This window comes from Lacerta agilis, chromosome 1 (assembly GCF_009819535.1).
Source record: "Lacerta agilis isolate rLacAgi1 chromosome 1, rLacAgi1.pri, whole genome shotgun sequence".
In the NCBI taxonomy this organism is placed as follows: Eukaryota; Metazoa; Chordata; class Lepidosauria; order Squamata; family Lacertidae; genus Lacerta; species Lacerta agilis.
This window is the reverse complement of record NC_046312.1, coordinates 47,604,673-47,630,850: the sequence shown is the minus strand read 5'-3', so window position 1 is coordinate 47,630,850 and position 26,178 is coordinate 47,604,673. Positions and strand designations below refer to the sequence as shown.

At 44.7% G+C, this 26,178-nt stretch overlaps 3 protein-coding genes across 18 annotated transcripts in view; 1 reads left to right on the top strand and 2 right to left on the bottom strand.

The window, feature by feature from the left end:
• Positions 1 to 10,651, bottom strand: part of CELF1 (CUGBP Elav-like family member 1) — a 39,873-nt gene extending 29,222 nt beyond the window's left edge. For 5 of the 15 annotated variants that reach the window (XM_033147880.1, XM_033147874.1, XM_033147887.1 and 2 more), the window contains exon 1: positions 10,473 to 10,651. The gene's annotated coding sequence lies outside the window, so the exon portion shown is untranslated. The remainder of the gene's footprint in view (positions 1 to 10,472) is intronic. The other 10 variants (XM_033147906.1, XM_033147984.1, XM_033148005.1 and 7 more) reach the window with 3 other exon arrangements.
• A 166-nt stretch (positions 10,652 to 10,817) lies between these two features.
• Positions 10,818 to 14,985, top strand: PTPMT1 (protein tyrosine phosphatase mitochondrial 1). Its single transcript, XM_033148015.1, has 4 exons — positions 10,818 to 11,055; positions 12,917 to 12,997; positions 13,752 to 13,943; positions 14,652 to 14,985. Exons 1-4 carry the CDS (start codon positions 10,837 to 10,839, stop codon positions 14,865 to 14,867), a joined length of 708 nt encoding a protein of 235 aa, XP_033003906.1. The 5' UTR covers positions 10,818 to 10,836; the 3' UTR covers positions 14,868 to 14,985.
• Positions 14,986 to 15,081: 96 nt separating this feature from the next.
• Positions 15,082 to 26,170, bottom strand: KBTBD4 (kelch repeat and BTB domain containing 4). 2 transcript variants are annotated; one of them, XM_033147853.1, is made up of 4 exons: positions 26,020 to 26,170; positions 24,089 to 24,730; positions 19,507 to 19,613; positions 15,082 to 16,626 (listed from the first exon to the last, which is right to left on the bottom strand). In XM_033147853.1, exons 1-4 carry the CDS (start codon positions 26,036 to 26,038, stop codon positions 15,766 to 15,768), a joined length of 1,629 nt encoding a protein of 542 aa, XP_033003744.1. In that variant the 5' UTR covers positions 26,039 to 26,170; the 3' UTR covers positions 15,082 to 15,765. The 2 variants fall into 2 exon arrangements, with proteins under 2 accessions (XP_033003744.1, XP_033003754.1); XM_033147863.1 differs by lacking the exon at positions 26,020 to 26,170 and adding an exon at positions 25,604 to 25,628.
• Positions 26,171 to 26,178: the final 8 nt, after the last annotated feature.

The following is a 26,178-nucleotide window of genomic DNA, read 5'->3' as shown; positions in this document are numbered from 1 at the left end:
AAAGCTCAACAACTTAAGAGTTTGCCCCCCTAAAAAATTGGGGTTGGCTAAACTAAATTTGGGGGTGCCAGACAGACGGATCTTTGCACCCCAGCGGTGCATATGCTAAAGACAGCCCTGCTTCAATTACTCAAATAATGTAGACAGGGGTCCTTAACTTGTGACCTCCACATGTTGATGGACTTCATACTCCCATCAATCCCAGCCAGCACGGTCAATGGTCAGCAATTACAGATCGACTCCACCTAAATCACTGTGTATGCAACTTCAGTGAGCACAATGGAACTCCCTCTCCCCTTCCTCCCCCTGCACTGCCACCAAATCTGCTCTGAGGCTTGGGGAAAACCCCAAATCAGACTGGGGCTTCACACCAGAGAGAAGAGGGAGTGGAAGTTCTGTTGCACCTGCAGAAGTCGATTGACATGCAAAATGATTTGGCTGGATACAACCCCTATGTAAGTTGTAGCCTTACAACATCTGGACGGCCACAGATTAGTCATCCTAGTACAGAAAATGTGAGCTGACCAATGGTGTCCACCCACTTGCACAACAGAAATCTGCTTATGCCCCTGGACGCCTCCCCCCCAAAAAATATTTTCTGGGGAGTTCCCCAACTCATACCACTAGAACTCAGAGTCAGGTTATGTCACCAATGGATCAAACAACTTTCCACATGGATCAACAACTTATGGAATTCATTACAATGTGGTGATGGTCAATAGCCTAGATTGTTTTTTAAAAGAATTTAAAGTTAACAGAATTCAGCCATGAAAGCCAAGCAGCTTTTTCATAGTCAGAGGAAACATACCTCAAGATGCCAGAGACTAGAAGATTAATAATACAAGAAGGCTGCTTGCAATCTTCCTAGGACTCATTTGGTTTCATAGAATCATAGAGTTGGAAGGTATCCCAAGGGTCAGGGCCGTCTTAAAGGGATCGGCCGCCCTGGTGCGACGATCCCTCGGCACCCCCGGTGGGCCACCTCTCCGCCCACCTCCCTCCCGCGCTGGCCACCCCTCGGGAGGGGGGGGTGGGTGAGCGGGGGATGAGGGGCATGGCGCTGCAAGCCGGCTGCCCTCCGGAGCCCCAGCTCACCAGCGCCACGCCCCTCACCAGCGGGGGGTGAGGGGCGTGGCGCTGGAGCGGGGCTTTGCGCGCCCTTCCCAGCGCTCCAGCTGGGGCTCCGGAGGGCAGCCGGCATGCAACTCACCCGCCCATGGGGGCGGGCGTGGGTTGGGAGGCGGCGCCCGGTATGCCGGTGGGCTCGCGGGGGCACCCCTGGGGGGCCTGGTGCCCTGGTGCACCGCGCCACCCAGCCCCTATGATGAGACGGCCCTGCCAAAGGTCATCTAGTCCAACTCTCTGCGATCATCCGTGACAAATGGCCATCCAAACTCTGCTTTAAAACCTCCAAGGAAGGAGAGTCCACTACCTCCCAAAGGAGTCAGTTCCACTGTCAAACAGCTCTTACCATCATAAAGTTCTTCCTAATGCTTAGTTGGAATCTCCTTTCTTGTAATTTGAATCCAATCACTCAGTCCCTACCTTCTGGAATAGCAGGAAAAAAGCTTGTTCTATCTTCCATGTTTCTAGCAGGGCAGTGCCTATGGCTGGAGAAAGTGGGTCACTCGTAAATTTACTGGAACAAGGAGCTCACATCCCTCAGGACAACTTACCACATGAAGTTTATGCAAAGCTAGAACACTAAGCTCCTCAGATGGAATACAACTGTAATGTAGATAACTGTATCAGTGCAATACCTACTGATAAGTAAATCCCATTGATCTCAAAGAAAACGTACTTCCAGGCAAGTGTGTATAGTATAACAACATAAGACTGCCAGTCACGTAGCAGATTGGCCACACCCAAACAGGACATCTTTATTTGACCTAGTTAAAATTCTCTACAAGTGGTACCTCCGGTTGTTGACGGGATCCATTCCGGAGCTCCGGTTGGATCCCTAGGTTACCGCAACCAGAGAGACCGCTTCTGCACATGCGGCAAAAACCTGGAAATATTCTTCCGGGTTTGCCACTTACGCATCCCAAAGTTTACGTAAGCGGAGGTATGACTGTATTGTTTAAGAGAAATAAAACATTTCAAACTGGGTAAGTAGAAGGCAAATATTTTTATAAACACACACAGAGCACTCTATCTTCATACATACCTTCAACCAGCTGCACTGGGTATGGAGAGTGTTGAAAATAAGTTATGATATTTTTAAGTTTCATGGTTGTGAATGCTTGCATGTTTGTGTGCAAATATTCATGTTATGATTTGTATATAAACAGTTTTTGGTCTGAAGGCCCCAGATGTGATAAACAGCATGTTAATACAAAAAAGTATAAAAGTACTATAGTCACACCTTGAAAGTCAAATGGAATCTGTTGTGGAAGTCTGTTTGACTTCTAAAATGTTCAAAAACCAAAGTGTGGCTTCTGATTGGCTGCAGGAAGCACTTATAGCCAATCGGAAGCCCTGCTAGACGTTCGGCTTCCAAAAAATAGTTCGCAAACCGAAACACTCACTTTCAGGTTTGTGGCATTCGGGAGCCAAAATGTTCGAGATCTAAGCTGTTCGAAAACCAAGGTACGACTGTAAATGCCAAACAATATAAGATCACAATATCAACAAATATCTCCAATCACACAGGATACGTATTTGTGAACTGCAATCTGCTCTCACAAAAGATGCAATTCCCCAGCATTGCATTTCTAACTTGGAAGCCAATACAGTGGTACCTCGACTTACGAAGTTAATCCGTTCCGAAGGCGTGCTCATAAGTCGAAATCTTCGCAAGTCGAAGCCGCCATCTCGGAGCGGAAAAAAATTCATACGTCGAAAAAAGTGCATTAAAATCTTCGTAAGTCGAGGTATCGTGCCGCCGCATTCACTTTGGAAGTCAAAAATTTTGGAAGCGGCGGCCATTTTTTCGCTTCCGGAGGTCATTCGGAAGTCGAAAAATGCGGAAGTCGAGTCGCTCGTAAGTCGAGGTACCCCTGTACATTCATATCCATCCCTCCTGCCTCGCTTGAATCTCTCACTTGGGGGTGTAGGAGCAAGCCCATCCATACCCAACTGCCTTCACCATACACCCAACCCAAAGGGGCAATCTCTTCTTTGGGGCCACACCACTGCAGCTGATTCACAATGAACAGCAGCAATCAGCTAAACAGAACTCTCTCCTGGTCACCAGCTACAGCTATAACAAAGTTTTTGTTCTTCATGGGCAAGGCTTACAGGCTAAACCTTCTGGCTCCTCCAAGAGCCTTCCAGGTAACATGTAACATAGGGGAAAAGATGTGAGGAAAGTAAGTGTACATGCTTGTGAATGTTTGTCTATATACAGAAAGTGGGAAAAGAGCAGCCTTCCCCAACCTGGTGCCCCCATATGTTCTGGACTACACCTATTTAGCCTGCTTTTGACACTTTATGTATATTTTTAGGACACATTTTATTTGTGTAATTTTAAGTTGATTTAAACTGTTTTTAATATTGTGGGAAATCGTGTACAGCGGTACCTCAGTTTACAAACTTAATCAGTTCTGGAAATCTGTTCTTAAACCAAAACCATTCTTAAACCATGGCGCGCTTTCCCTAATGAGGCCTCCCGCCGCCGGTGCGCTTCCACGCTTCAGATTCTGTTCTTGTTGTTCAGTCGTGTCCGACTCTTCGTGACCCCATGGACCAGAGCACATTCATAGACCAAGGTAAAGTTCTCAAACTGGGACACTACTTCCGGTTTTGCAGAGTTTGTAAACCAAATCGTTCTTAAACTGGACTGTTCTTAAACCAAGGTAAAGGTAAAGGGACCCCTGAACTTTAGGTCCTGTGGCGGACGACTCTGGGGTTGCGGCGCTCATCTTACTTTACTGGCCGAGGGAGCCGGTGTACAGCTTCTGGGTCATGTGACCAGCATGACTAAGCCGCTTCTGGCGAAACCAGAGCAGCGCACGGAAACACCGTTTACCTTCCTGCCGGAGCGGTACCTATTTATCTACTTGTACTTTTACATGCTTTTGAACTGCTAGGTTGGCAGGAGCAGGGACCAAGCAACGGGAGCTCACCCCATTCTGGGGATTTGAACTGCCGACCTTCTGATCAGCAAGCCCTAGGCTCAGTGGTTTAGACCACAGCACCACCCGCATCCCTAAACCAAGGTACCACTGTATTAATATTAATGTTGCATTTTAATTCTAGGATCTTAGGATAAAGGGGCCAGGGGATAAGTGTAGTAGTAGTAGCAGTACAGTGATACCCCAGGTTACGTAAGTGATCCGTTCTGGGTCGCAGTATGTAACACGGGCGTGTGTATCACGAACACATGAGGGAAAAAACCCAAAAGCGCGATTTGATCGCTTCTGCACATGCGCGAAGAGGGGTCACGCACGCTCCGGAAACACTCCTGGGTTGCGGGCATTCGTAACTCGAACGTCCGCAAAACAGGAGGCACGTAACCCGGGGTTCCACTGTAGTAGTAATAGAACTCCCATCAACCCTGACCATTGTCCAGTCGAATTTGACTATGGAGTAAAGTGCTCATCTCCACTTTCAGGCCGAGGGAGCCAGCATTTGACCACAGACAGCTTTCCGGGTCATGTAGCCAACATGACTAAACCACTTATGGCACAATGTGACACCATGACGGAAGCCAGAGTGCATGGAAATGTTGTTTACCTTCCGGCCACAGTGATACCTATTTATCTACTCGAGCCAGTATGCTTTTGAACTGCTCATGGATGTTAAATCTCTCTGGTTATCTGGGAGATAATATTGCATCAAAATGAAGCACACCATATTCCTGAGATACCATCACAGGAAACAAGCAGTAAAAATATGTGGTGCAAAACCTTAGAACACAGTGTCCTATGGGGCAGTGCCTTTCATTTTGCACTGGGCTTCAAAAGCAGAAGCAGCACAAGTCTCCCTGGTTTGGTAGCTCCAACCCAAGCACAAATTCACCCCTCCCCCAAGTTCTCTATGTATAATAATGGTCGGTGTGTGTGCCAACTCAAAGTTTATGGGCCCACATTATCAAATAATTACAGAATTTATAATGCCCTCTCATAAATATATTCCTCCCAACCGATGACAGGGTTTTCAAACACGCCTGATGAAAAATATTCATCGTTTCAAAGTTTAAATCTCTGGTATTCTGAGCCAACCTATTCACAGACTAGTTACTTTATCAGCAAGTTGCAGTGGTACCCCATGTTATATACTCGATCAGTTCCGGGTTGCACCACGTAACCCGGGCATACATAACACAAATGAACAAAAAAATAAAAAACAAAAAACCTGAAAGTTTGTGTGTTTTTGTGCTTCTGTGCAGAACGATTCTGCGCACCCGCGTGCACCCCCGCTCCGTGAAGGACATCCGGGTTGCGGAGGTCCGTAACTCGAACGTACACAACACAGAGCATGCGCAACACGAGGTATGACTGTATATTCCAAGTCCATTAGCACTGCCAGAGACCAACATTTTCATCTTTTGCTTGGGCCGCCAGTTGTACCAAAAATGCATACAAACTAAAAAGTTGGCAAACGCAGAGACTGGAAGCCAGGTTGAAATACAATGTGACACACAAGGCCATCCACTCTGCAAGCTAGTCTGCAGCATTTGTACCAATACAGAAGACATGAAAAACTGTTTTAGCTCAACGTTCTCTTGAGGAGCAAAAAATTCAGCAGTTTTACCCTTACATGGTTGCTAAAAGAAACTAGCCTCTGCTCTGCCCGCTAATATATACATACCCAGTGAGAGTTAATGGAGCTATTTCACATTTAGAAATGTATGTTTAGTGAAGAAAATGTGCAATTTATATAACCAAAAATCTTGATGCCATGAACAGATGCAAGGAAACTTAATTGACATGGGGAAATGTGTTAAACTCACCCACTTTTCAAATGTTAATGGACAAGTGGATACTACAGAAAAATTCTGAACAATGGGACAGACAAGGATCTGCATGCATGCAGACTAGTTATAATTACATTCATAAAAAGACAGAGAGATACAGTACAGACATATTCAGGAGCAAGGTGACAAATAAAGACATAATTTTGACAGCTTGGTCTAGGCATTATGATATTCACTTTCCTGTGAAAAATAAATGGGGGGCAGAAATTAAGGTAACTGTCTTTCTTAGCACATGCATAAATTTAAAAATAAGGTTAGGTTGAACAGCATAAGAAAGTTTTACAGTTTCACAATGGTAAAATTAAGAAATGAGTGGTACTTCGTAATAATAATACTTTTAAAGATACATTATTAGTTCTGGGGCCTGTACAGATACCACAGTTCTGGGCCATTTCTCGGCCTTGCAATGAGATTATCACTGCCATGCAACTCAGAGACAGCCAGCAAGAAAATCACTATGCAGCAAGCCAAGAAGAGGAGCTCAAGCTAGGGAAAAGATGAAGTAGATGGTAGGCATGAAAAATTTGCTGGAAAACAAGGCAAGATTTAAGCTGATAAGGATGGGCTTTTAGATAAGTTAGACCCTGGGTAAGAAGAGGCCTTCAAGGACCAGGCTGACTTCTTCATAAACAATGGTTGTGTATTTAAGTTAAACAAGCATTGCCCAGATACCCAGAAATACAAATGGTGGTGGAATAGCATATGTCTGGAAAAAAAGTGTCCAGAGACATCTGTAAGATCATCCAGAGATGAAAAAGTAATGAAGACATCTTCAGGACGGTGCATTTTTGAACTAAACAAAATGGGCATTTCCAATTTTGCAGCTACTCTTACAGCAATATACTGTATTAAGGACAAGTACATATGGAAAGCACCAGATTCCATATGCTTTAAAGTGTGTCAAGGGATGATACACACTCTGGTGTATCACATTTTACACAGGACAAAAAATCCCTTCATGAACCCACCAATCAGCCTTCATTCTGAGACACGCAGATTGGATTACCTCTATCTTTGCATTGACAGCTATGCATGACAGCAAGCAAAAAATAATCAAGCCTCATTTAAAGCAAAACAGGGACACATGATTTAATCCATGCTGCAGGAACAAATATGTACTCAGATTGTGTATTTGTTTCTGGTCCTACCAATATATATCTTTTTTATTGGGACGAGGGAGAGGGCTTTCTGTGGCTGCATGATAGATGCTTATAGAATTATGCATGGAATGGAGAAAGTGCAGAGAATTTTTTTTCTTCCTGTCTCATAATACTTATCAACATCCAATGAAACTGAATGTTGGAATATTTAGGACTGATAAAAAAGTACGTCTACACGCAGCACATAGTCCAACTCACTCCCCCAAGAAGCGATGATGGTGAACAACTTGGGTGGTTTTAAAAGAAGATTATTAGACAAATTCATGGAGGAGAGAGCTTTCAATGGCTACTAGTCATAATGGCTATGCTCCACCTCCAAAGGTGGAGGCAGCAATGCTTCTGAATACCAGTTGTTTGGAATCCTGATTTTTAACAGGCATCTGATTGGCCATTGTGAGAACAGGATACTGGACTAGTTGGGCCACTGGTCTGCTCCAGCAGGCTATTCTTATGTTCTTAGAGATGGTGGAAACTGCAGCCAACCAACAATTGGAGGATACAGATTAGGTACCCCTGGCTTGAACATGACATGCAAATCAGCTCAGTGTGTTTTAACACTCCACTGGGAATGTTTACACTAGATGAAACCAGTATGGAAAGAAAAAACCTAACGATCAGATGCACACAAAAATGCAGTCAGGAATCACACTAAATAATTTTGCAAGGGCAGCAAAAATCTGCACAAACATTCAGCTGCCAAATGCAAGCAAATGTATATCAAGTGAATAATTGGGCATTTACAGTTTACAAAAATCCAACTACAGAATAGTAGACAAAGCCACCACAAAATGGTATAGCAATCAACTAGCAGAATGCCTATGATTTTGGAGTGGAAGGACTAAGGAATTCTCCCCCACCCCATAGGAGAGAGGCCAGTCTCCACCACCATTCAGTAATATATCTAAGTGTTTCATATTTATTGACTGATGGGTTGAAATTATACCTTACCCTTCCTCCTGAAGGAGTCCAGGGCAAATATATCCACAATTTAAAATCAGTAACATTCAAAAACCATTAAAACATTCAAAGAGCAATTTCATTCAAAAACATTCCACCCAGTGATCTCAGGGTTACCAGGAACAGTATTCTTCAAGATAGCCACTCCACATATCTGAGAGAAAGTAAAAAGGTATGCAGTTTTAGACACCTTTAGAAATAGGAACCAATATCCCATTTTCCTTTGGGGTAGAGGAAGTGCTCTTTGCTCATTGCCTTATTTCCCTTCACTCCATCCCTTCCCCCTTCAAATCAGTTTCTCAAGCCATTCTGTGCCCTGTCCTTTCTGTTCATCTACCCCAATTCTACAATTTTCCCCCTTGCCTTGAAACAGGTAGTGTGACCCTGGAGGAAGCAGAGGGACCACTCTGTCTGACAGCCAACTTCAGTATGCTTCCGCCCCAGCAAGGGGCAAAGTAAGCAGCAGCCATCATAGCAGTATAGAAATAACGCGAACCGTGAAAGTATTCAATCATATATATATGTGCAACCGGAGGGGGTGAAATACTTAGCAAATACATATGTCTCTGAAGAGCCAGATAAGGCTCAAAAAGTCCAACATACAATGTGCAAAGAGTCCAATGTAATTAAGTGCTAAAGTCTCTCAGGCATCCTTGCACTTTTTGAGCCTTATCCGGCTCTTCAGAGACATTTGTATTTTCTATGTATTTCACCCCCTCCAGTTGCACATATATACATGATTGAATACATTCACGGTTCGCGTTATTTCTATACATCTTGCTATATTACCGTGTTGTCTGTTGTTGTTGCTGATCATAGCAGTATAGTATACTGCAATAAAAACACATTATACAGAGGCATAGGATAGATAATGCTCTCTCTTCTTGTCCACCTTGACAGCCACTTCCCAATATCCTGTTTCTCTATTGTACTCAGAACATAGTAAGGAAACAAAACACTAGGAACTACATGAATGTTTTATGTAAGTGGCAAAAGTGAATAGTTCTAGAAGCATTTGAAGAAGAAAGACCAAGCTATAGCAAACTGAAAGAAGTAAATTCCAGACCATGTAAAATTGTACAGAAAATGGTCTCCCAGCAACACTTCCCTCTTCTGCAGCAAGAGAAACTGTTCTAGTATGTTCCTGCAACCAATAGAGCTGTACATGGAACAAAAAAGCAGCATATACATGCAGTATTTTCTCATATATTAGTATCCTAAGAGTAAGTTAATAAATTCACGGAAGAAAGTGCAGTACAGCAATTCCCACACAAGAAACCACATATATGAACCATGCAAGTATCCATGTACAGTAGTTTAGCAGTGACCCATATCCACATAACATGGCTAAAGTACTGGTACAACCTGTACTTTACTGTATTACTATTTTTTAAAGCATCTCCCTCATGTCCCTCTTTCCTCCATTTGTACTTCACTGACTACCTTTTCACTCATCTGCCTCTGCTCTAAGTTTACTGCGTTTATTTCACCCCTACTGGCAAAATGCCTTTCGAAACACAACACCCCAACTACTTGTGGCGCACTACTCTGACTGAGCCAAGTGGCCAGGGGAGAGCTAAGGGGGCTGCCATTATAAGCCAGGGAGACGTTTCACAAGAGTCAGGGGGTCGTCATTTAAATCGCAGCACATGGCCGATCTTCCAGGGATTCCGACCTCCTCATTTTCCTTCCACTTGGGGCCTATTAAACCGCCAGGAATACATCGCACATCCCCTCCCTCGTCGGAATCACTTTCCAGCGGGTCATCATCACGGCCCGGGGGATTAAATTTGCCGGCGAGCGAGTGGAAGTCGAGAGTACAGTAGTATCTCAAAGGTAAAGCAGAGCTCTGTAACGGGAGGCGAGAGACACAGGCGTGTGGCGTCAGACCCTCAGCCTCCAGGAGGCGAGCCCCGCCCCCTGGGCCCGGGGATGGCGACGCCAGCGGCTTGCGCTGTCCCGGGCGATAAAGCGCGCCTGCGAAATTCTTCCCCCACCCCGGAATGTCTAGCCAGTAACTATTTCAGGAGAAGCGCAAACACCAGAAGAAGGGAAAGCGTCAACACCCGCCGCTGCCCGCCACCCAAGCGCTTGAGAGCCGCTTCTCCCTCCTTCTCACACACCCAAAGGGCTTGGGACAGTCGCCGGCTAGTCATGAGACGCTCCCGCCCCGCCACCCGCGGAAGGCAGGCAACCCACGCAGCTGGCGGCCCGTCAGCGTCAAGGCAGCGGCCGTTACGAGGCAGAGAAAAGGGGCAGACAGCGCAGCTTCCCCTCCCCCTCCCCCGCCCAAACTCCCGTCTCGCCAGCGGGGAAAGGAAGCGAAAGTCGTTCGGGTCCTAACGAGGCCCAATTAAAAGAGGGAGAAGAGTCCTAATAAGGCGGAGAAATTGACGTCCCGTCCGCCGCCGGCGAGCTGGACGGAGCGGACTCACCGTCGGCTGCGCGCCTTCCCTTCCTTGCCCTTCCCGGGCTCCTCCTGGCGGCCACCGCCCTCGCGCCTGCCCCGGGGGATCCGCCCGCGCCCCGCTCGGCTCCCTCCGCCTCAGGCCGGTTTCGCAAGATGGCGGCACTTCCGGGAAAGACCATCCCAAGGCAGGAGGCGCACCAACGAGAGAAAGGCGCGCGAGAGAACGAGCGGGCTCGTCGCCCCTCCCGCGCGCGCCCCTCCGTTGGCGAATGAGCACGCTCACTGCTCTCCCCCGCCCACCCGCGCGACCGTTCTAGCTGCGTCTGGACGCGCGGGCTCGTCAGCGCCGCCGAGATGCCTGCGGCCTGGCCCCCTCTCCGTCTAGCGCAATGAGCTGCCCTAACGCCCCGCCCCGCCCCGAGGAGGCCGGAGGCCTGGCGATGGTGCTGAGCACGTTGGGTCCCGGAGCCGCGCGGGTCCTGTTCTACCCGACCTTACTATACACGCTGGTGCGGGAGTGGCTGCCCGGCTCGCAGCGGCCCTGGTTCAGCCGCGTCGACCGCTCCGTACTGCTGGGGGCGCTGCCTCTGCGGGGAAGGAGCCGCCAGGTAACGGAGGGGAGCGGGCGGGCGGAGCAGGCGTATCGCCCGCGGGTGCTCTTTCAGCTGCTGGGCGGGAGCTGCGGCTCAGCGCGAGGCACCGTTTCCTCACCTTCTCCCCAAGGCTGGACCTGCAGGTCACTGGACTGGGGAGCGGCGTGGTACCTCGGAATAGCTCCCACGGCTTACGAGGTTTCTGCTTCTTTAGCTGCATCCTTCACTTTAGAAACTCAGGCTGTAGCCCTTCGCCCACCTCTATGTTGAACTCGGCGCGGGCTTACTCCCGAGTAAATCCTATGGGCAAGCCTTTACCTCTTTGATTTCTGCTGTTGAAAAAATACCAATGTATCTACTAGCAAAAATTCGTAAGGTAGTGCTCTAGAGACCCCATCAACAAGAGGGTAGCCGGTGTAGGATTGTCAACATGGAGATGGAGGCTGAAATCTGCAAGAAGCTCAAGGTTTGCAAGCACATCCTGATTCGAACCCAGCAAACAGCTGGGGCTATTCTTTATGGGGCACACAAGCTACAAGGTATCCTGGCTTCTGGTGAAGGGCTGAGTAGTGGGCCCTGAAAAGGTTCCAGAGCAAGCCTTTCTCCAGCTTTGTTTCAACTCAAGCGGGGGCAGCTGCCCCACTTGGGTCCAAGGCCTGCTGCAGTGAAGCATTGAGCAGAAGGAATAAATTATCCCTTGCCACTAACGGTACAAATCTATTTGTAACCTGCAACAGTAGATTTATAAATCAGATTTATAGACTGTTCTGTGGTGGTTCTGCTCCAGCTTGCATGATGGATCTCAGAGAATAGCATTGAGGGACTTTGCTGGTGAAGAGCACCTAGTCAACTTTCCTGGAGTCTGGACAATGTAGTTTGGCCACTGTGACATATGCACTGGTAACCTCCTGTTTAGACTACTATAATGCACTCTGAACTTTTCTGACAGCTGCTCTGGAAGCTGCAGCTGGTATAGAATGTTGAGGTCCAGGTGGCAAGTAGTGCCCCATATTGGATACTCCTCATGCCAACTGTGAAGGGATCAACACTTACTGCCTATTGGCCACCAAGCCAGTTTTTAGTTCTTTGATTGATTGATATAAAGCCCTAAACAACCCTGAACCAGGTTACCAGATTGAGCTCTGCTCCATTGCCAGGTAAAAGCATTAAGATCCCAGTTAGTCCTGCCACAACCTGATGATTGTTGGCTTGTGATGATGCAGAGATGGGCTTTTTAACTGCTGGCAACAGTGTTGAGGCATGTATACCTTGCAGAAATACACGAGGCCCCCATCTATATTGACATTCTACTTCCTCTAGTCTAGAAGATGCATCTGTTTTAATTGCTGTGCTGTTTGAATGTAATTGTTTGATTGCATATTTTAATCATCGTGGATGATTATATTTTATTGCTTTAATGGGATTGTTTTGCTGTGTATTTTAACAATGTTGTACAATTGGTTTTTATGTTGTGTAAACTACTCAGAACCCATCTTGGCATTAAGCAGTATATAAATGTAATAATAATAATATATAATATCATAACTAGACTGCTATTCATTTTATGGTAATCACACAGCAATTTCCAGAATAAATGTATAAAACATTATACAAAAGAAAACTGAATAATAGTGAACAGAATAAAATATAAAGAAATGATAGCTAAAATGGCAGAACATATTGACAAAACTAAAGCATGTTAAAATCAGAGTAACAATTTAGATTCCACCAAAAGGGAGTGGTTACCTGCTTCTATGGCCTTCTGTCTGCAAGCTTCTGTTTATGGCACAGACTGAGTGAGAACCATTAGGAGGATGGGCTAGCTAGATACTGAAATATATTGAGACCTGGACTGAGTTATCTGTTCTTCCTGCAGTTGGTAGAGGAGCAGAATGTCCGAGGAGTGGTCACCATGAACGAAGAGTATGAGACTCGCTTCCTGTGTTATTCCTCTGAGGTGAGTCCCCCCACAAACTCCATTGTGTCCAGGAGAAGAGGGGATCCAACTGACAAGCTCCCTCAGAAGGGAATATTCAAACATCAGTATAGAATGCTATCCGAGGGGGATATAGGACAGCCCCAAATCTTACTGAATCAGAACTGCATGTTATGCTGCCAGATCTGTGCATGTTTACAAATAAGTTGTTGGCACACATCTGTCTTGAGAGACAATGGAGTGTGCCTCTGGGGGTGAAGTCAAACCGCTGCATTAGCACCAAACTGGCCTCCCATGGTGCACAAGCCTCAGGCCATGTTTTCACTGAAACGTCTTGATTGACTTGGGCTGCAATTCTGTGCATGTTTACTAGGTGGAAAGGCATGTTGAACATAATTTGTTCATACTTCTGAATAAATGCAGAGGTCAGTGGGAATTATGCTGAGATAAATTTCCCTTTCCCCACTTAGTTACCCTTACTGTACTGCTACCTAATTTTACAGCTTTGTCTCCCGCATTATTTTCTTAGCCCCGTTTTTGCAGTCTTCCTTTCAGCTTTCCTCGATAACTTTTAACTGTGCAATTGTATGTGTGTCTACTCAGAAGTAAGTCCCATTGAGTTCAATGGGGTTCAGAAGATAACTGCAGCCCAAATTAGCAACTTTTTCTTGTGGCATTTTCCCCTTGACTTTCATTGTGCCTAATGAAAAGGTGACAGTGGTCATTGCCTCTCTTTTCCAAATGGATGATTCTGTGTTTTCTGGGTTAATTGCAGGAATGGGCGGAAATGGGTGTAGAACAGTTGCGCCTTAGTACTGTTGATTTGACTGGAGTCCCATCATTGGAAAACCTGCATAAAGGTGTTGAGTTTGTGATGAAGCATCGTGCATCTGGGAACTCAGTATATGTGCACTGCAAAGCTGGCCGCTTTCGCAGTGCCACTATGGTTGCTGCGTACTTAATTCAGGTAAGAAAGCTACCAGTACACTGAGAAAGTGGTAATGGATCAATTGTACACAAACTGCTTCTGTTAAACAAGACTGCTATTCTGCTTCCAACATGGTCTTAATTTATTGGCTTTAATTAGGGTATAGCACTTCATTTAGTACTCATTGGGAGAGAAAATGAGTATGACTGTCAGCTTCCTTGTGACTGGGATGGACTTGGGAGTAATTTCCACTTCTGTATTAAAGTTGGCAGTATGAATGAAAAATGCTTGCAAGCCCCTTGCTGCCTGGAAAGTGGGGAGAAAATGTGTAGGATATTAGACTACTATTAGTGCATTTTTTCCTTATCAGTTGTACATCATTTAGTTTTGAAAATAAGATCTTTGTCTAGGCTTGTATGCATTGCATCATGCTGGGATGCTTGGATAGTGTTAGAGCGTATAGCCCAAATATAATCAATTATGCTTTGAGATTGAATGGAAAGCAATGCAGAAGCCATTTTTCCTCCAGCAGGAGCAAAAAAGAGATGGTTAAGTATAACAGTTGTTGAGTAATCTGCTAGGATCCGACAAGGCAGATTTTAGCCGACAGACTCACAAATGACAACAAATATTTGGGATTCTTTTAAATGTGAGGGTATTGTTTTTGAACTTCCTTTCTCACTATCTGTTTAAGCTAGTTAGTTCCCAGCTTAGATAATTTTTCATTTGGATTTTCTGCCTTTGCAGCTCCACCACTGTACCCCTCAACAAGCAATAGCCACAATTCTTAAGATACGTCCTCATATAATCATACGTGAAAAGCAAATGAAGTTGCTGGAGGACTTTCATACATGTGTAGCTGTTGGAACTCCTGCACAGCAAGAGCCACCAAAGATTCAGCAAGGAAAGAACAAGCCAACACACAACGTGCAGAACCATCCGCGGAAAACGTCTGGTTCCTAACATATTGTGCGGGGGTAGACTGTTGTCTCAGCTACCACAAAGTTTCTTGAAGCATTGAGAGCAAAGGAGATCTGGTAGCTCCCAGCTTTATCACTGCTAGGTAAACATGGCTTGCCTCTACTGCTGGTCTCTATTATTACTTATCTCAGTGCACCAGCATGGGACCACTGTCAGCACGGCTCTGTCTCAAATACAAGCAATTATAAACAAGTTGTGTTGTTCCGGAAGGCCTTTATTGAGACTTGCACCCCAAGGATCTTACAGTATCAACAAGTAGGCTTGACATGATTCTCCTCTTTTAACATGTTCTTTCCCCCTGTATGTCACAGAATGAGCCCTCTAAATATGAGGGCAAGGGTCCAAGCTTTCCATTTTTTGCCAGGTCAGGGATAGCTGCCTCCTTTATTCCTAGTTCAATCATATCCAATGCATTGCTGATGTTACTTTCAGTACCTCTAGCTAGATTTGTCCTTCATAGCCCTAATAAAGGAGGGAGCCTTCACTTTTATCTGCTAGCTGCAGCTCTCAGGAATGTTTTGTACCTTGACAGATTGCTGCAGTAGATAGCCTACAAAGTAAGACTACATAAATACTTCATCTATTTTGCATAGGGCTTGTTGGTAAAGGGATTAGGCCCAATAAGCCTCTTGGCTGTGGGGTTCTGAGACACAAGAAACTAACCAGCAGGGGACCACAGTGATAGCAGTAATCCAGACAGAACGCGGGTGCCACCTATGTGTGGCTACAATGCTGCTGCTTGTGAGCAGGAGTTGGAAGGTGGGGCAGGAAACTCTAAAGTATTGTGATCTTTCTCAAGGAGCTGGAGCTATGGGGTCTATACATCTCTGAGCTGTTTAAAGGAATGTCTTTGTTGTTCTGGCACTGCACCTTTCTTCCTTCATGCCAACACAAACTGCAAATTTGTGAGTAGTACCTTGAGGCCACTGGTGACAGTCACCACAGAAGTGGCTGGATTGAGTTTGAAGGTGCTGGCATCTCCCTTTTTGTAACGATCCCGGAAGATGTAGATGTTGCCATTACAACTAGCAATTTTCCAAAGAGATGGTACTGAACTCCAGGCATCTGGCAAGCAAAGCCGCGTGAAGCTATCCAACAGGGGGTTATAGCACAGCAGCGAATCCCCCTCTGCTACAATGAACACCAGGTCCTTGTGCACAGCAGCATGCATGCGCCCTGCAAAGGGTAACACGTAAGGCTTTACATGACACTTCTCTGTATTGGTATCATAACACTGGATAAGCCGAGAGGGCTTGGTAAAGAAATCAAGGTCATTCTCCTCCCCGCCTAACAAATAAATGACACCATTGAGATTTACACCTGTAGCCCCAGACACTGCAACTTCCAGCTGGCTAGTCTCTGTCCATACATTGTCTCTTACTCTGTAGTATATGATGGCATTTGAGAGGATGTCCTGCAGTGTCTTGCCCCCCAGTGAATAGATCGCATCCTTGCTGGGCACAGAAACCAGAGTATGTTGTAGCCTATCACGGGGCAGCGGGGCACACCATTCCCAGTCTATCGTGGTGTTGTTGCATTTCCACATGCGCCGTGGAATGGATCCTCCAACAACATAGAGGTCACTACCATGCTTGCAAGCTGCAGTGATTTGGTGACACAAACTGTTCTGACCACTAACACTGATGGAGTCATCATCTGCACAATGCAGTGAGACAGCAAGGGAATGTGTACGGGATGTCTCCTTTCCAATCAGGTAGATATGAACGTTCTCTCCAATTTCCTAAACAATAAAACAAAATTTCATTAAAGTTGTGCATAGGTCTACATGCAGAAATTCAGTCAAGAGGCAGCATGCCAATGATAGGTGCAAAGAAATACCTACAGCAAATTAGCTTGGGTTTTAACTGCTCAAATTACTAGTAAGCTATTCCACAATCACCACAATATATTAGGCCACTGATAGCCAACATGCTGGGGCTGAAGTTTTTTGTGACCCTTTTATTTTTCATTTCATTTCATTTCATTATGTATACAGTGGTACCTCGCTAGACGAATGCCTCGCTAGACGAAATGCATTCGCTAGCGAAAGGCTGACTCGCAAGACGAATTTTCCTATGGGCTTGCCTTGCAAGCCGAAAAATTTTCGCGATTTTTTTTTTTGTCAAACTGCTCTTCCCCCGTTGGTGCTTCGCAAGACGAAATTTTCACTATACGACAGCACTCACAGAACGAATTAATTTCGTCTTGTGAGGCACCACTGTATAAAGTTTTCCAGCCCAATGCTTGGCATGCAGAAAGCCTCTGGTTCAATCCCTAACTGTTCGTAGGAGCATCCTACTCTTGTGTAGGACCCTGGCAGAGACACATGCCCGACTGGCATGTTCTCTCCCTCCTGGTCAGTCGGTCAGGAGCTTCAAAAGCTTTCTTCTGCCCAAACATGACAGTGACTGATACCAAGAAGCATCAGCACACTCAGGGATCCACAGAGTCTTCGCAGCATGCATAAACAGACCTCAGCAACTCAGCATTTTGGCTAATCTACTTTATTTACATATAAACACAAACGGAGCACTGCAACACGGCTCCCTCTATCTAGCATCAGACAGCAAAGAGAAAGAGCAAAGGACAATAGTCCCACTTCACGGAACACAGTAACAAACATCCTGTCTCAGTCTCTTCCCACTCTGTGGAATGAAAACACACACCGTCATGTGATAGATAACAATCCCATGACCCTAGACATGGGAAATGAATCTCCAACAAGTAGAGCTGGAAAATACTTATTTCTGAAATTTTTGAGACTTTCTGTCAATCATTGTAGACAACTTCCTATACTACTAGCAAGATGAAAATTAGATAAACAGTTAAGAAACGCAGGTTCAGTTACTGAATTATGAAGCTAGCAAGTTTAAACTAGCATTTCAATTGAGTATTTTCCAGCAGCTGAGAAGGGAATCCATATATAGGTAATCTGTTTGTGTCCTTAGTCAACTTCCAAGGTGAGCAGGTTATAAGCATTTCCACCCACAACCATGATCTAAAGGGTTATTTGAAGGGTGTGTGCAGAGGGGGTGAAATTGTTGTTTGTGTCTCCCTTCTGGTTCAGCACAGCTTGGTTTTCCAATCTGATGGGACTGGGATCCTTTTGGTAGAGAGAAGAGAGATCCCAGGGACACTTTCTCCACCCAGACCTTGTACCTTCCTGTTTAACAACTGAAAGGTGTCTAGAACATAAAGACTCTGACCACAGAGCAGTCATTACCTTTCTAAACTTCGGTAATATAAAACTCGTGCAAATTGCACCTATGAGATAATCTGGAAGGCCTTTGTGAGGTGCAGGAAAAGATGAGGATACATTGCTGCATGCAAACATCAAAGTGGGTGTTCACTTTCCTTCAGGATGGTCTGGATTGGGGCTTGACACCTAATACTCCAATGGGCAGCTCTCTTCTGTCTCAGGGATGCAAGGGTTGCAAATCCTCACATCCTTGTATTTTAAGGAGTTACTTGAAACGTCCCCTGGTATATCGCTTTTCCACCTGGGACCTAAACAAGTTTTTAGGCCCTAGCAAAATCACATTTCAAGCCTTTGTAACCATAACCTTAAAAGGTGGTTTTCTTGGTAGTTACTGCCTCTGCTGTAAGGATTTCAGAAAGGAGAGCCCTGTCATATTGGAAAGCACTTTGTATCTTCCACTCAGATTCAATGGCCTTCACCCTACATTCATTCCTAAAAGGAATTCTATTTTTCACAGGGCTCAGGAAATTAATCACTGTCATTTTTGGCTAGGTCCTAAGGAAAAGGAGCATCACTGTCTAGATGTTCATAGGCTAGTGTGAATTTACCTGGGATGAGCAAAGGAGTTGAGGACAGTCTAATTCTGTTTTAGCCTCAAATACTCTTGTTTTGATGGATATGGACACACATAGCTAAGTGCTATGTAGCTTCTGGATCATGCTGCCAGGAGTGCTTTGACTGCTGCCAGCACTAATGCCCCTTGAGTTGACATCTGTAGGGCAGCAATGAACACCTGTTTTCACATTTTTGAGGCGCTACAGGAGGAATATGTTTGATTCTGCTGTGTTGTCTTTTGGCAGGAAGGTGATTTGGCAAGTGGAGCCAAGGTAGGAGGTCCCTGCAGTGGCCTCCTGGCTACTGCTGTTTTATATCCCAACCACAGATCCCGTCCTCCACTGCAGGAAAATAGAACACTGGACTTACAGTGGTAAGTTCATTTTCTGAACCACCATAGTAGTTATCCACGGTTGGGTGAAATGAGGTTATGATAGTGCAGTTGTTAACTTTCTGCAATTCTAATCTTCTGTTTCATGGGGTATTTTATGTTTTCCTTCTTGAGTTTGCCATGCTGCTGCTGCTGCTGCTGCTGCTGTTGTTACAGCTAGCTGTTGTACCTTCTGGAACTGAAAGGGCAGGGCTGATTATGCCTAGTGGATCGAGTGGGAGAAGCAACCCATCAGTGGATCCTCCTCCACCCCCTGTAGAAAATGAACTTACAATTCTATTTTCACATCAGACTAATTGCCACTGCTTACATCACTCTAGTGTCAAGGGCAGCCCACGTTTCTAACTATGGAAACCTTTCTACACTGATTACAGTTAAGGGAGGCAGGATGAAGCACTGAGTAGACTGTGATGTACCTTTAAACTTGATCGCAGTATCTCTGAGAAACCTGCACGCTCTTCTTTATTGAAGCCAATCCAGGTTTCTATGGCAGCTGCTGGATTCTGTGAACATGGAACCCCATCTGTATGGTTGCAGATTTATAAAAAACATGTTTAAAGTATTAAATTTTCATGGCATGGGCATAGCAAGTACAGTATTCCCTTTCCCCCCAATACATACCAGGTTTCGCTGGTATAAACAAGAGCAGGAGCCCTTGCATGTTAGCATTCCTATTCTACAGAAGCAGCAAAAATATTTCCTGCCCAAGGCTATCCACTTAATGAATTTGTTATCTGGTAAACATAGCCTCAACATTATTAACAGGACCAGACTACATTCTCTGCTTGCCACAGTTAAACAGCGAGGCCTTCATTTTGTCCTTAATTCTGGAATTTTTAAATATATATTTTCTTGTCATATGTCTCACAAAGAACAACATTTAAGAAGTGATGCTGCAACAGACATGAATTTTGTTGTCATTTTAGAAAAGCTATTCACCAGAACATTTAGTATATTTTTTGGTGACGGTATTGCGTACAAAGAAACTTTTAACCACGTTCCAAATCCTGCCATGTTTTAAGCTAGTGCATTGCTTAGGGATACTGGAAATAATTTTAAATATTCAGTGCTCTCAGTACAATGATGTAAGTCCAGTCAAATACAGCTCCACTGCCTGATTCAATTAAGTACTCCGCTTCTTGCTCTTCAGGATAGCAGGCCTTTGCTTCTGTGGGAAAGCTGGTTCTTGGTTAATCCCATTACTAGTAATAAGATCAGTGGCTGTAGAAACCAGAAGTAGTTAATAGGGATTTTAGTTGAAAAAGTGGGTCAGTAGGCCAAACAACAGATAAATCTTAAACTTTATTCAGTACTAATGCTGACTATTAAGCTTGCTTTTTCTGAGTTTCCTCTACCTCAGAGTTCTGGCATTAGCTGTTGCTTAAAGGGAAACTACATATATCATGTGCCATCCTGGGCTTTTTTGGGAGGAAGGATGGGATATAAATTGAATAAATAAATATTTAAGACTAAGCAATGTATTGTCTCAGTTCAAATTTTTAATAAACTTTGTAATATAACTATCATGTTACAAATCATAACTAATGATAACCTTTGTGAGTATTAAAAACCACCTAGAGTACATAGCTGCATAGAATATTTGAGTTGTATGTCAAGAGGCCTTCTGTCTCTAAATCAATTTCAATCTAGTACATAATTATTTAGGAAGTAATGTCCAATCCCTTCTAGGTTCTTCAGCACACTGTTCCTCCACCCTCTGACCTAACAAATTCCAAATAAAGTAAACCCTAACAAACTGCAAAAGTAGATATGCAGGTAGAGTGCCAGCAGAGGTGGGGGTGCTTTCCAGTGTATTACACAATTTGTCACATGCACCATCATGGGTAGGCAAACTAAGGCCCACGGGCCGGATCCAGTCCAGTCGCCTTCTAAAGCCAGCCCACAGATGGTCCGGGAATCAGCGTGTTTTTACATGAGCAGAATGTGTCCTTTTATTTAAAATGCATCTCTGGGTTATTTGTGGGGCCTGCCTGGTGTTTTTACATGAGTAGAATGTGTGCTTTTATTTAAAATGCATCTCTGGGTTATTTGTGGGGCATAGGAATTCATTCATATATATTTTTTCAAAATATAGTCCGGCCCCCCCACAAGGTCTGAGGGACAATGGACCGGCTCCCTGCTGAAAATGTTTGCTGACCCCTGATCTATGTGGTGGAAAAATAGGTTTGTCCTTGATGCAAATTCATTCCCTTGAGGCCAAACTGGCTGACCAAGAGAAGCTGAGAGAGGAAGAAAGTTTGGAGGACATGGCCTTCACGAACATGATAGCTCTTGTCACGCTCCAAGGATGACGGCTCCTTTGCTGTCATGGAAAGGAGGATGCTGCTCCTTGGGCGTTGTTTAAAATCACAATATTAGATGCTCAGATTAAGAAAGGTTCCACCAGAGCCAAGAGGATGCCCACTTGGTTAACACGCAAGTGTTATAAAATGGAAGCTTTGTTCAAATTAGGAGAGCAAAAAGGAACACAATCTTCAGCAAAAGAAATGAAAGTGGACAAAAAGTGATGCAAAAAAGAATTGGAGGAGCACATTGCTAAAAAGCAAGACCAAAGGCAAGAAGTTCTGTAATGACATTAATAGCAGAAAACCAGATAGGAGGTGGCTGGACCTTTAGATGACAAGAGAGCCAGAAGTGGTTGCCATAGGAAACAGGACATTTATCCTAACTATTGGGGGATCTGGGGATTTCCCTTTCAATTCTAATTCTACCAGAGCTGCGGTCAACAAATTTCATATTTATTCAATTCCTCACAAAGATATCTTGACATATGATTTGTCTTCTTGCATGACCACCCAGAGCTGCATACAATTCGCCCTCCCCCGGCCAAACCTATTAGGTGATGTTGGCTCCCCCTGACATGTTTCTACAGGCCTGGCTAAACATATAAGGCAGGATGCGAGTAACTTGTTTTGTCAGTGCTAGGAATTCCACTTGTGCAATGGAACTTCCACGGTGTGCCCCCTATATCTGTTCTGGGTTTTTCTCCAGCCCTCTGCAGCTGATTTGGGGAGGGTGCAGGGTGTGCATGGGGGAGAAGAGAATTCTGTTGTACAAGCAGAAATTCTTGCGCTGACAGAACAAGTTCACTGCATTCTGTCCACAAATGCTTCCTACAGAACAATTTTGTGATAGTCAAAATAAAAAGCAGAAGAAAAGGGGTACACCCTTACTACTTACGAGCTGTGTATTACTTTGTGTACATGATTGAAATTTCAATTTACTTTAAGAGAGGTACTATATATGTGTAATGTATTGTAAGACTATTAATAAAGAACTTTCGTAACAAAAAGGTATTTGTGGTTATCAGGATTGAACTATGTTAAACTCAAATGTGAAACACATTAAACTTAAGAAATTTAGATTTAACAGTATAAAGCATTATTGAAGAACACATGGATAGTGTAAAATCTATCTCCAGAAGGAGCTATTTTATTTTGACAAAATGTAATATATTGCTTGACTGTAACAAAACCTCTTGAGCAGCTAGAAAACAAAACACTTTGAAATACATTTTACAGCTTATCAAAGCATACTCCTAGATAACATGAATCAATATGTAGGTGGTTCTTTCAACAGCAAGCAAAATGGATTTCTGCTATTCCTAGAGATAGCAGACTGAAAAAAGAGCTCCCTCAAGAGAGGATAACAGAGCAGAGCTCTAAGGGTCCGTTTCATGTTCTCCACAGCAGAAAAGCACACAACCACCAAACAGAGTTGCTAGATCTTAATCCAGAGATTGAGGGGAGGGGGTAATTAGAGCTGTGGGTTATAAACAGCTTTCATAACCTTGCTACTGTGGGGTTTCTGAAGGTGTAAATATGATAGGCAAGACATAGCATGCAATCTTGCATTCTAGGCCTAGTGGCTTCAAAGCAAGATGCTTGGCATTGGCGATTATGGGGTTGCCCTGCTTGAAACAACAGAAGTCAATGTCTAGAGCTCTGCTAACCCCCACAGGCAGATAACCCATAAACTACAACAAAGCCCAACAAAAATAACAAGACAGCCAATAAAAGCAATTAAAGAGCAGCAATAAAATATATATGAGACAGAAAGATTACATACCAGTAGTATAGTACAGTAGTATAGTCCAGCTACTAAAGGCTAAAAGCCCTTTTAAATGGAGAGTTTTGCACTGCAGATGGCCAAAGAGAGGACAATATCAACATCCTTAGACAAGGAGTTCCAACAAAAAAACCTTCCCCTTCATTCCAACCAAATGTATGTAGAGCCAACAAAAGGCGTCTGCAGAGCATTTGAATGCACAGGTAAGCTAATGCAGGAGGAATTTATCTGTTCCCAAACCATATAGAGTTTTAAGATCTTAACTAGTGGTTTTACTTTGGAGGATACTGCCTCCTAGTTCTAGGTTGGATATACTACTGGCTATTATTTAGTTGAAGCTTCAATTTACTAGCTGCCATCCAGCCCATTTCTACTAATGATTTCTATTTCTATTAAAACTGCTAGTTTCCCTGTAATGTGATGAATGAGTAGGGTGTAATCTGCACACTGATTGCATAGACCTCCAAATTTCCATATCACCACTCCTAGTGGTTTCGTGTAGATACTAAACAACATGGGTATAGAAATGTTTAAAACAAATTACAATTGGGGAAGGGGGGGGGCAGAACAGAGCCCAGTGGAACTTCATAAGCAAAAGAGATGAGGAGGCACCCAGTACCACCTTAAAGAATTGTTACTCCAGGAAAGACTAGAATGTGTTTAAAAAGTGCTTCCAAGCCTCATCTTCACTAAATAACCTGGAATACAAGTTATTGTACCAAAAGCCTCTGAGAGGTGCAGCAGATCCAACAGGAAGGTGCTCCTCCTGTCCACTTTAGAGCCATGTACCAGGGCAATCAAAAGCAACTCTGATTCAAAACTAGGTCTGAAACTGAAATGCCGTGGGTCTAATCCATATCTCTCAGAAAGGCCTTAGTAACCACAGGTCTCAGTAACCATTCTACCTACCTGAGACAATATCTGTCAGGAGACGGAGAGGAAGGTGCAGAAACTCCTCAGTTTCTTGAAGTTGTGATAAGTAGGACTTGGCACAGTGCTTGGCAGCCGTATAGAGCTCCACATCGCTATGCTGATCAGCCAACCACATAATTTGCAAACAGTTTTTCACTTGCACCGTTCGAGCCAAGAAACGGGAGCATTCCTCAAAGAGGGCAGTTAGTTGGTACATATCTGCTACTTCGTAAGTCTCCTGCAAATCTTCTGCCCTCAACTTTACAGTTCCATAATAAATGTAGTCCACAAGGAGCTGAAAGACACTCTCACTAACATCTTGTAACTCAATCACCCGGTTATGTGCCTCCTTCAGATTGGAAGTGAACATAGAACGAAAGAAGCAGCTCTGAGCTGAGAGAACTAGCCGGTGCAGTTGGAATTCTTTGCCTTCTACAGAGATGGTGACATCTGCAAAGAGCTCATCCTCTAAGCACAATTTCATAATTCCTTGGGCCACACGGCCTGAATGAGAACGGTCAGTGAAAGTGTAATTTACAAAGTAGTTCTCAGTTAAGGAATTTCCAGTTTCCTCTGTTGAGGAACCTCCAGTCTCCTCCAATGAGTCCATGTTGCCGCTTAGATCTGACCTCCAGTAATCTGAAATACAACAGACATTGGAGATTCTTTTATCACAGACTTGTGCTGTACTGTATCTCAACTAATGCAAACAAATCTTTAAAAAAGGAAAGGAAAAAGAAATGCTACAGATAAGGAACACATGTCCTATCATGTAGAAATAGCATCCAAAAGATTGTGTACACTAATAGTTACTTCCTTGTGTACCAGTGTTTTGTATCCAAGTAACACCATAACAGGATCAAGTCATTTATGTAGTATGTGACATAGTGCACCATATTTACAAGAACTCAAAAGTTAGACCAATCCTTAAATGGTGGGTGATCACAGATTACAAGACTTTGTAGAGTATGAGGAACTTACTAGGAATACACCCCAGTATGAGTCAATGAAACTTGGCTAACCTGAAGAGAAATACGTACTCTTAACAAGGGTTCCTTGTTCCCATGAACTGCAGGAAGTTTATGTTGTTTTTAAAACAATCCCCAAAATACTGTACAGATAACACCAGAACACTAAAAAGCTCCGAAGCCTTTTGTGCTCTGCCTATAGGATGAGCGAATTACAACCGCAATACTGTATATGAAGAATTACAAATGTGCGTTTTGAAAGACGTATACAAGTTGTACACCGACATCGGGAAGTTTGTGATGGTTTGGGTTTGACTGCGGTGCACACACCATCTTAAAAAAGGTATGTTTGGTTTCTATAGTGCACGAAGAGGCCCTAAAGACCACGGAGGCTGATGGAAGGGGAAAGCTGACCACTGGACAGATCAACAACAAGGCAGTGCAATTCTTCGTGAGGCTACTCAGAAGTGAGATCCCTAGAGTTTCAATGAGACTTAGACCAAGCAATGTAATCTATAGCAATGCAGCCTCGGTCTAAAATTGCCTGCGGTTGTTTCGGCATCTGCTTTAAAGCAGCTAGGGCTCAATGAGCTTCCAGGGATGGTATCGATGCATTTGCTCACTGAGCGGAGGCGCCCAGTCCCAACATCGTGACATCGAGGCGAACAGAACTTGAACAGAGATCCAGGGCGATTCTGCACCGAGTTCGGCACCCCCGAACTCCCGAGCGAGCTCAGCCTTTCACGGGGCCGGGGCGCGAAGGGCCTCTCGCTCTCGGGCCGGTCCCCCCTGAAGCGCCTCGTTGGAAGGCGGCTCCGGCGCCGCCCCCTCCCGCCGTCCGTGTGCGCTGCCCCACCCCCTGGCGGACGGCAACCGAACCTTCCCGCCCCCGCAACGGGCAGGGCTGAGGACCCCGAGGAGAGAAGCGCCCCGGCCTCGGCGGGGGACAGCAGCTCTTACTTGAGGCTCCTCCCTTCATTCCGCCGGCTCGGAACTTCGCACCGGGAATGGCTCAGGGGGACACCAGAAGGGGCTGCACTTTCCGACGCCGCTCTTTTAAACGCTCCCGGAAGCTGGCCGATCACCCGATCCGCGCGCGCGCCTCTGATTTCCGGATCA

Coding starts and splice junctions, on each gene's coding strand:
- PTPMT1 (XM_033148015.1), top strand. CDS start 10,837: ATGAGCTGCCCTAACGCCCCGCCCCGCCCCGAGGAGGCCGGAGGCCTG. Junction 12,998..13,751: donor TCCTGTGTTATTCCTCTGAG/GTGAGTCCCCCC, acceptor GGTTAATTGCAG/GAATGGGCGGAAATGGGTGT. Junction 13,944..14,651: donor TTGCTGCGTACTTAATTCAG/GTAAGAAAGCTA, acceptor CTGCCTTTGCAG/CTCCACCACTGTACCCCTCA.
- KBTBD4 (XM_033147853.1), bottom strand. Junction 19,614..24,088: donor CCTGACAGATATTGTCTCAG/GTAGGTAGAATG, acceptor GCAACCATACAG/ATGGGGTTCCATGTTCACAG. Junction 16,627..19,506: donor TACTGCGATCAAGTTTAAAG/GTACATCACAGT, acceptor TTTATTGTTTAG/GAAATTGGAGAGAACGTTCA.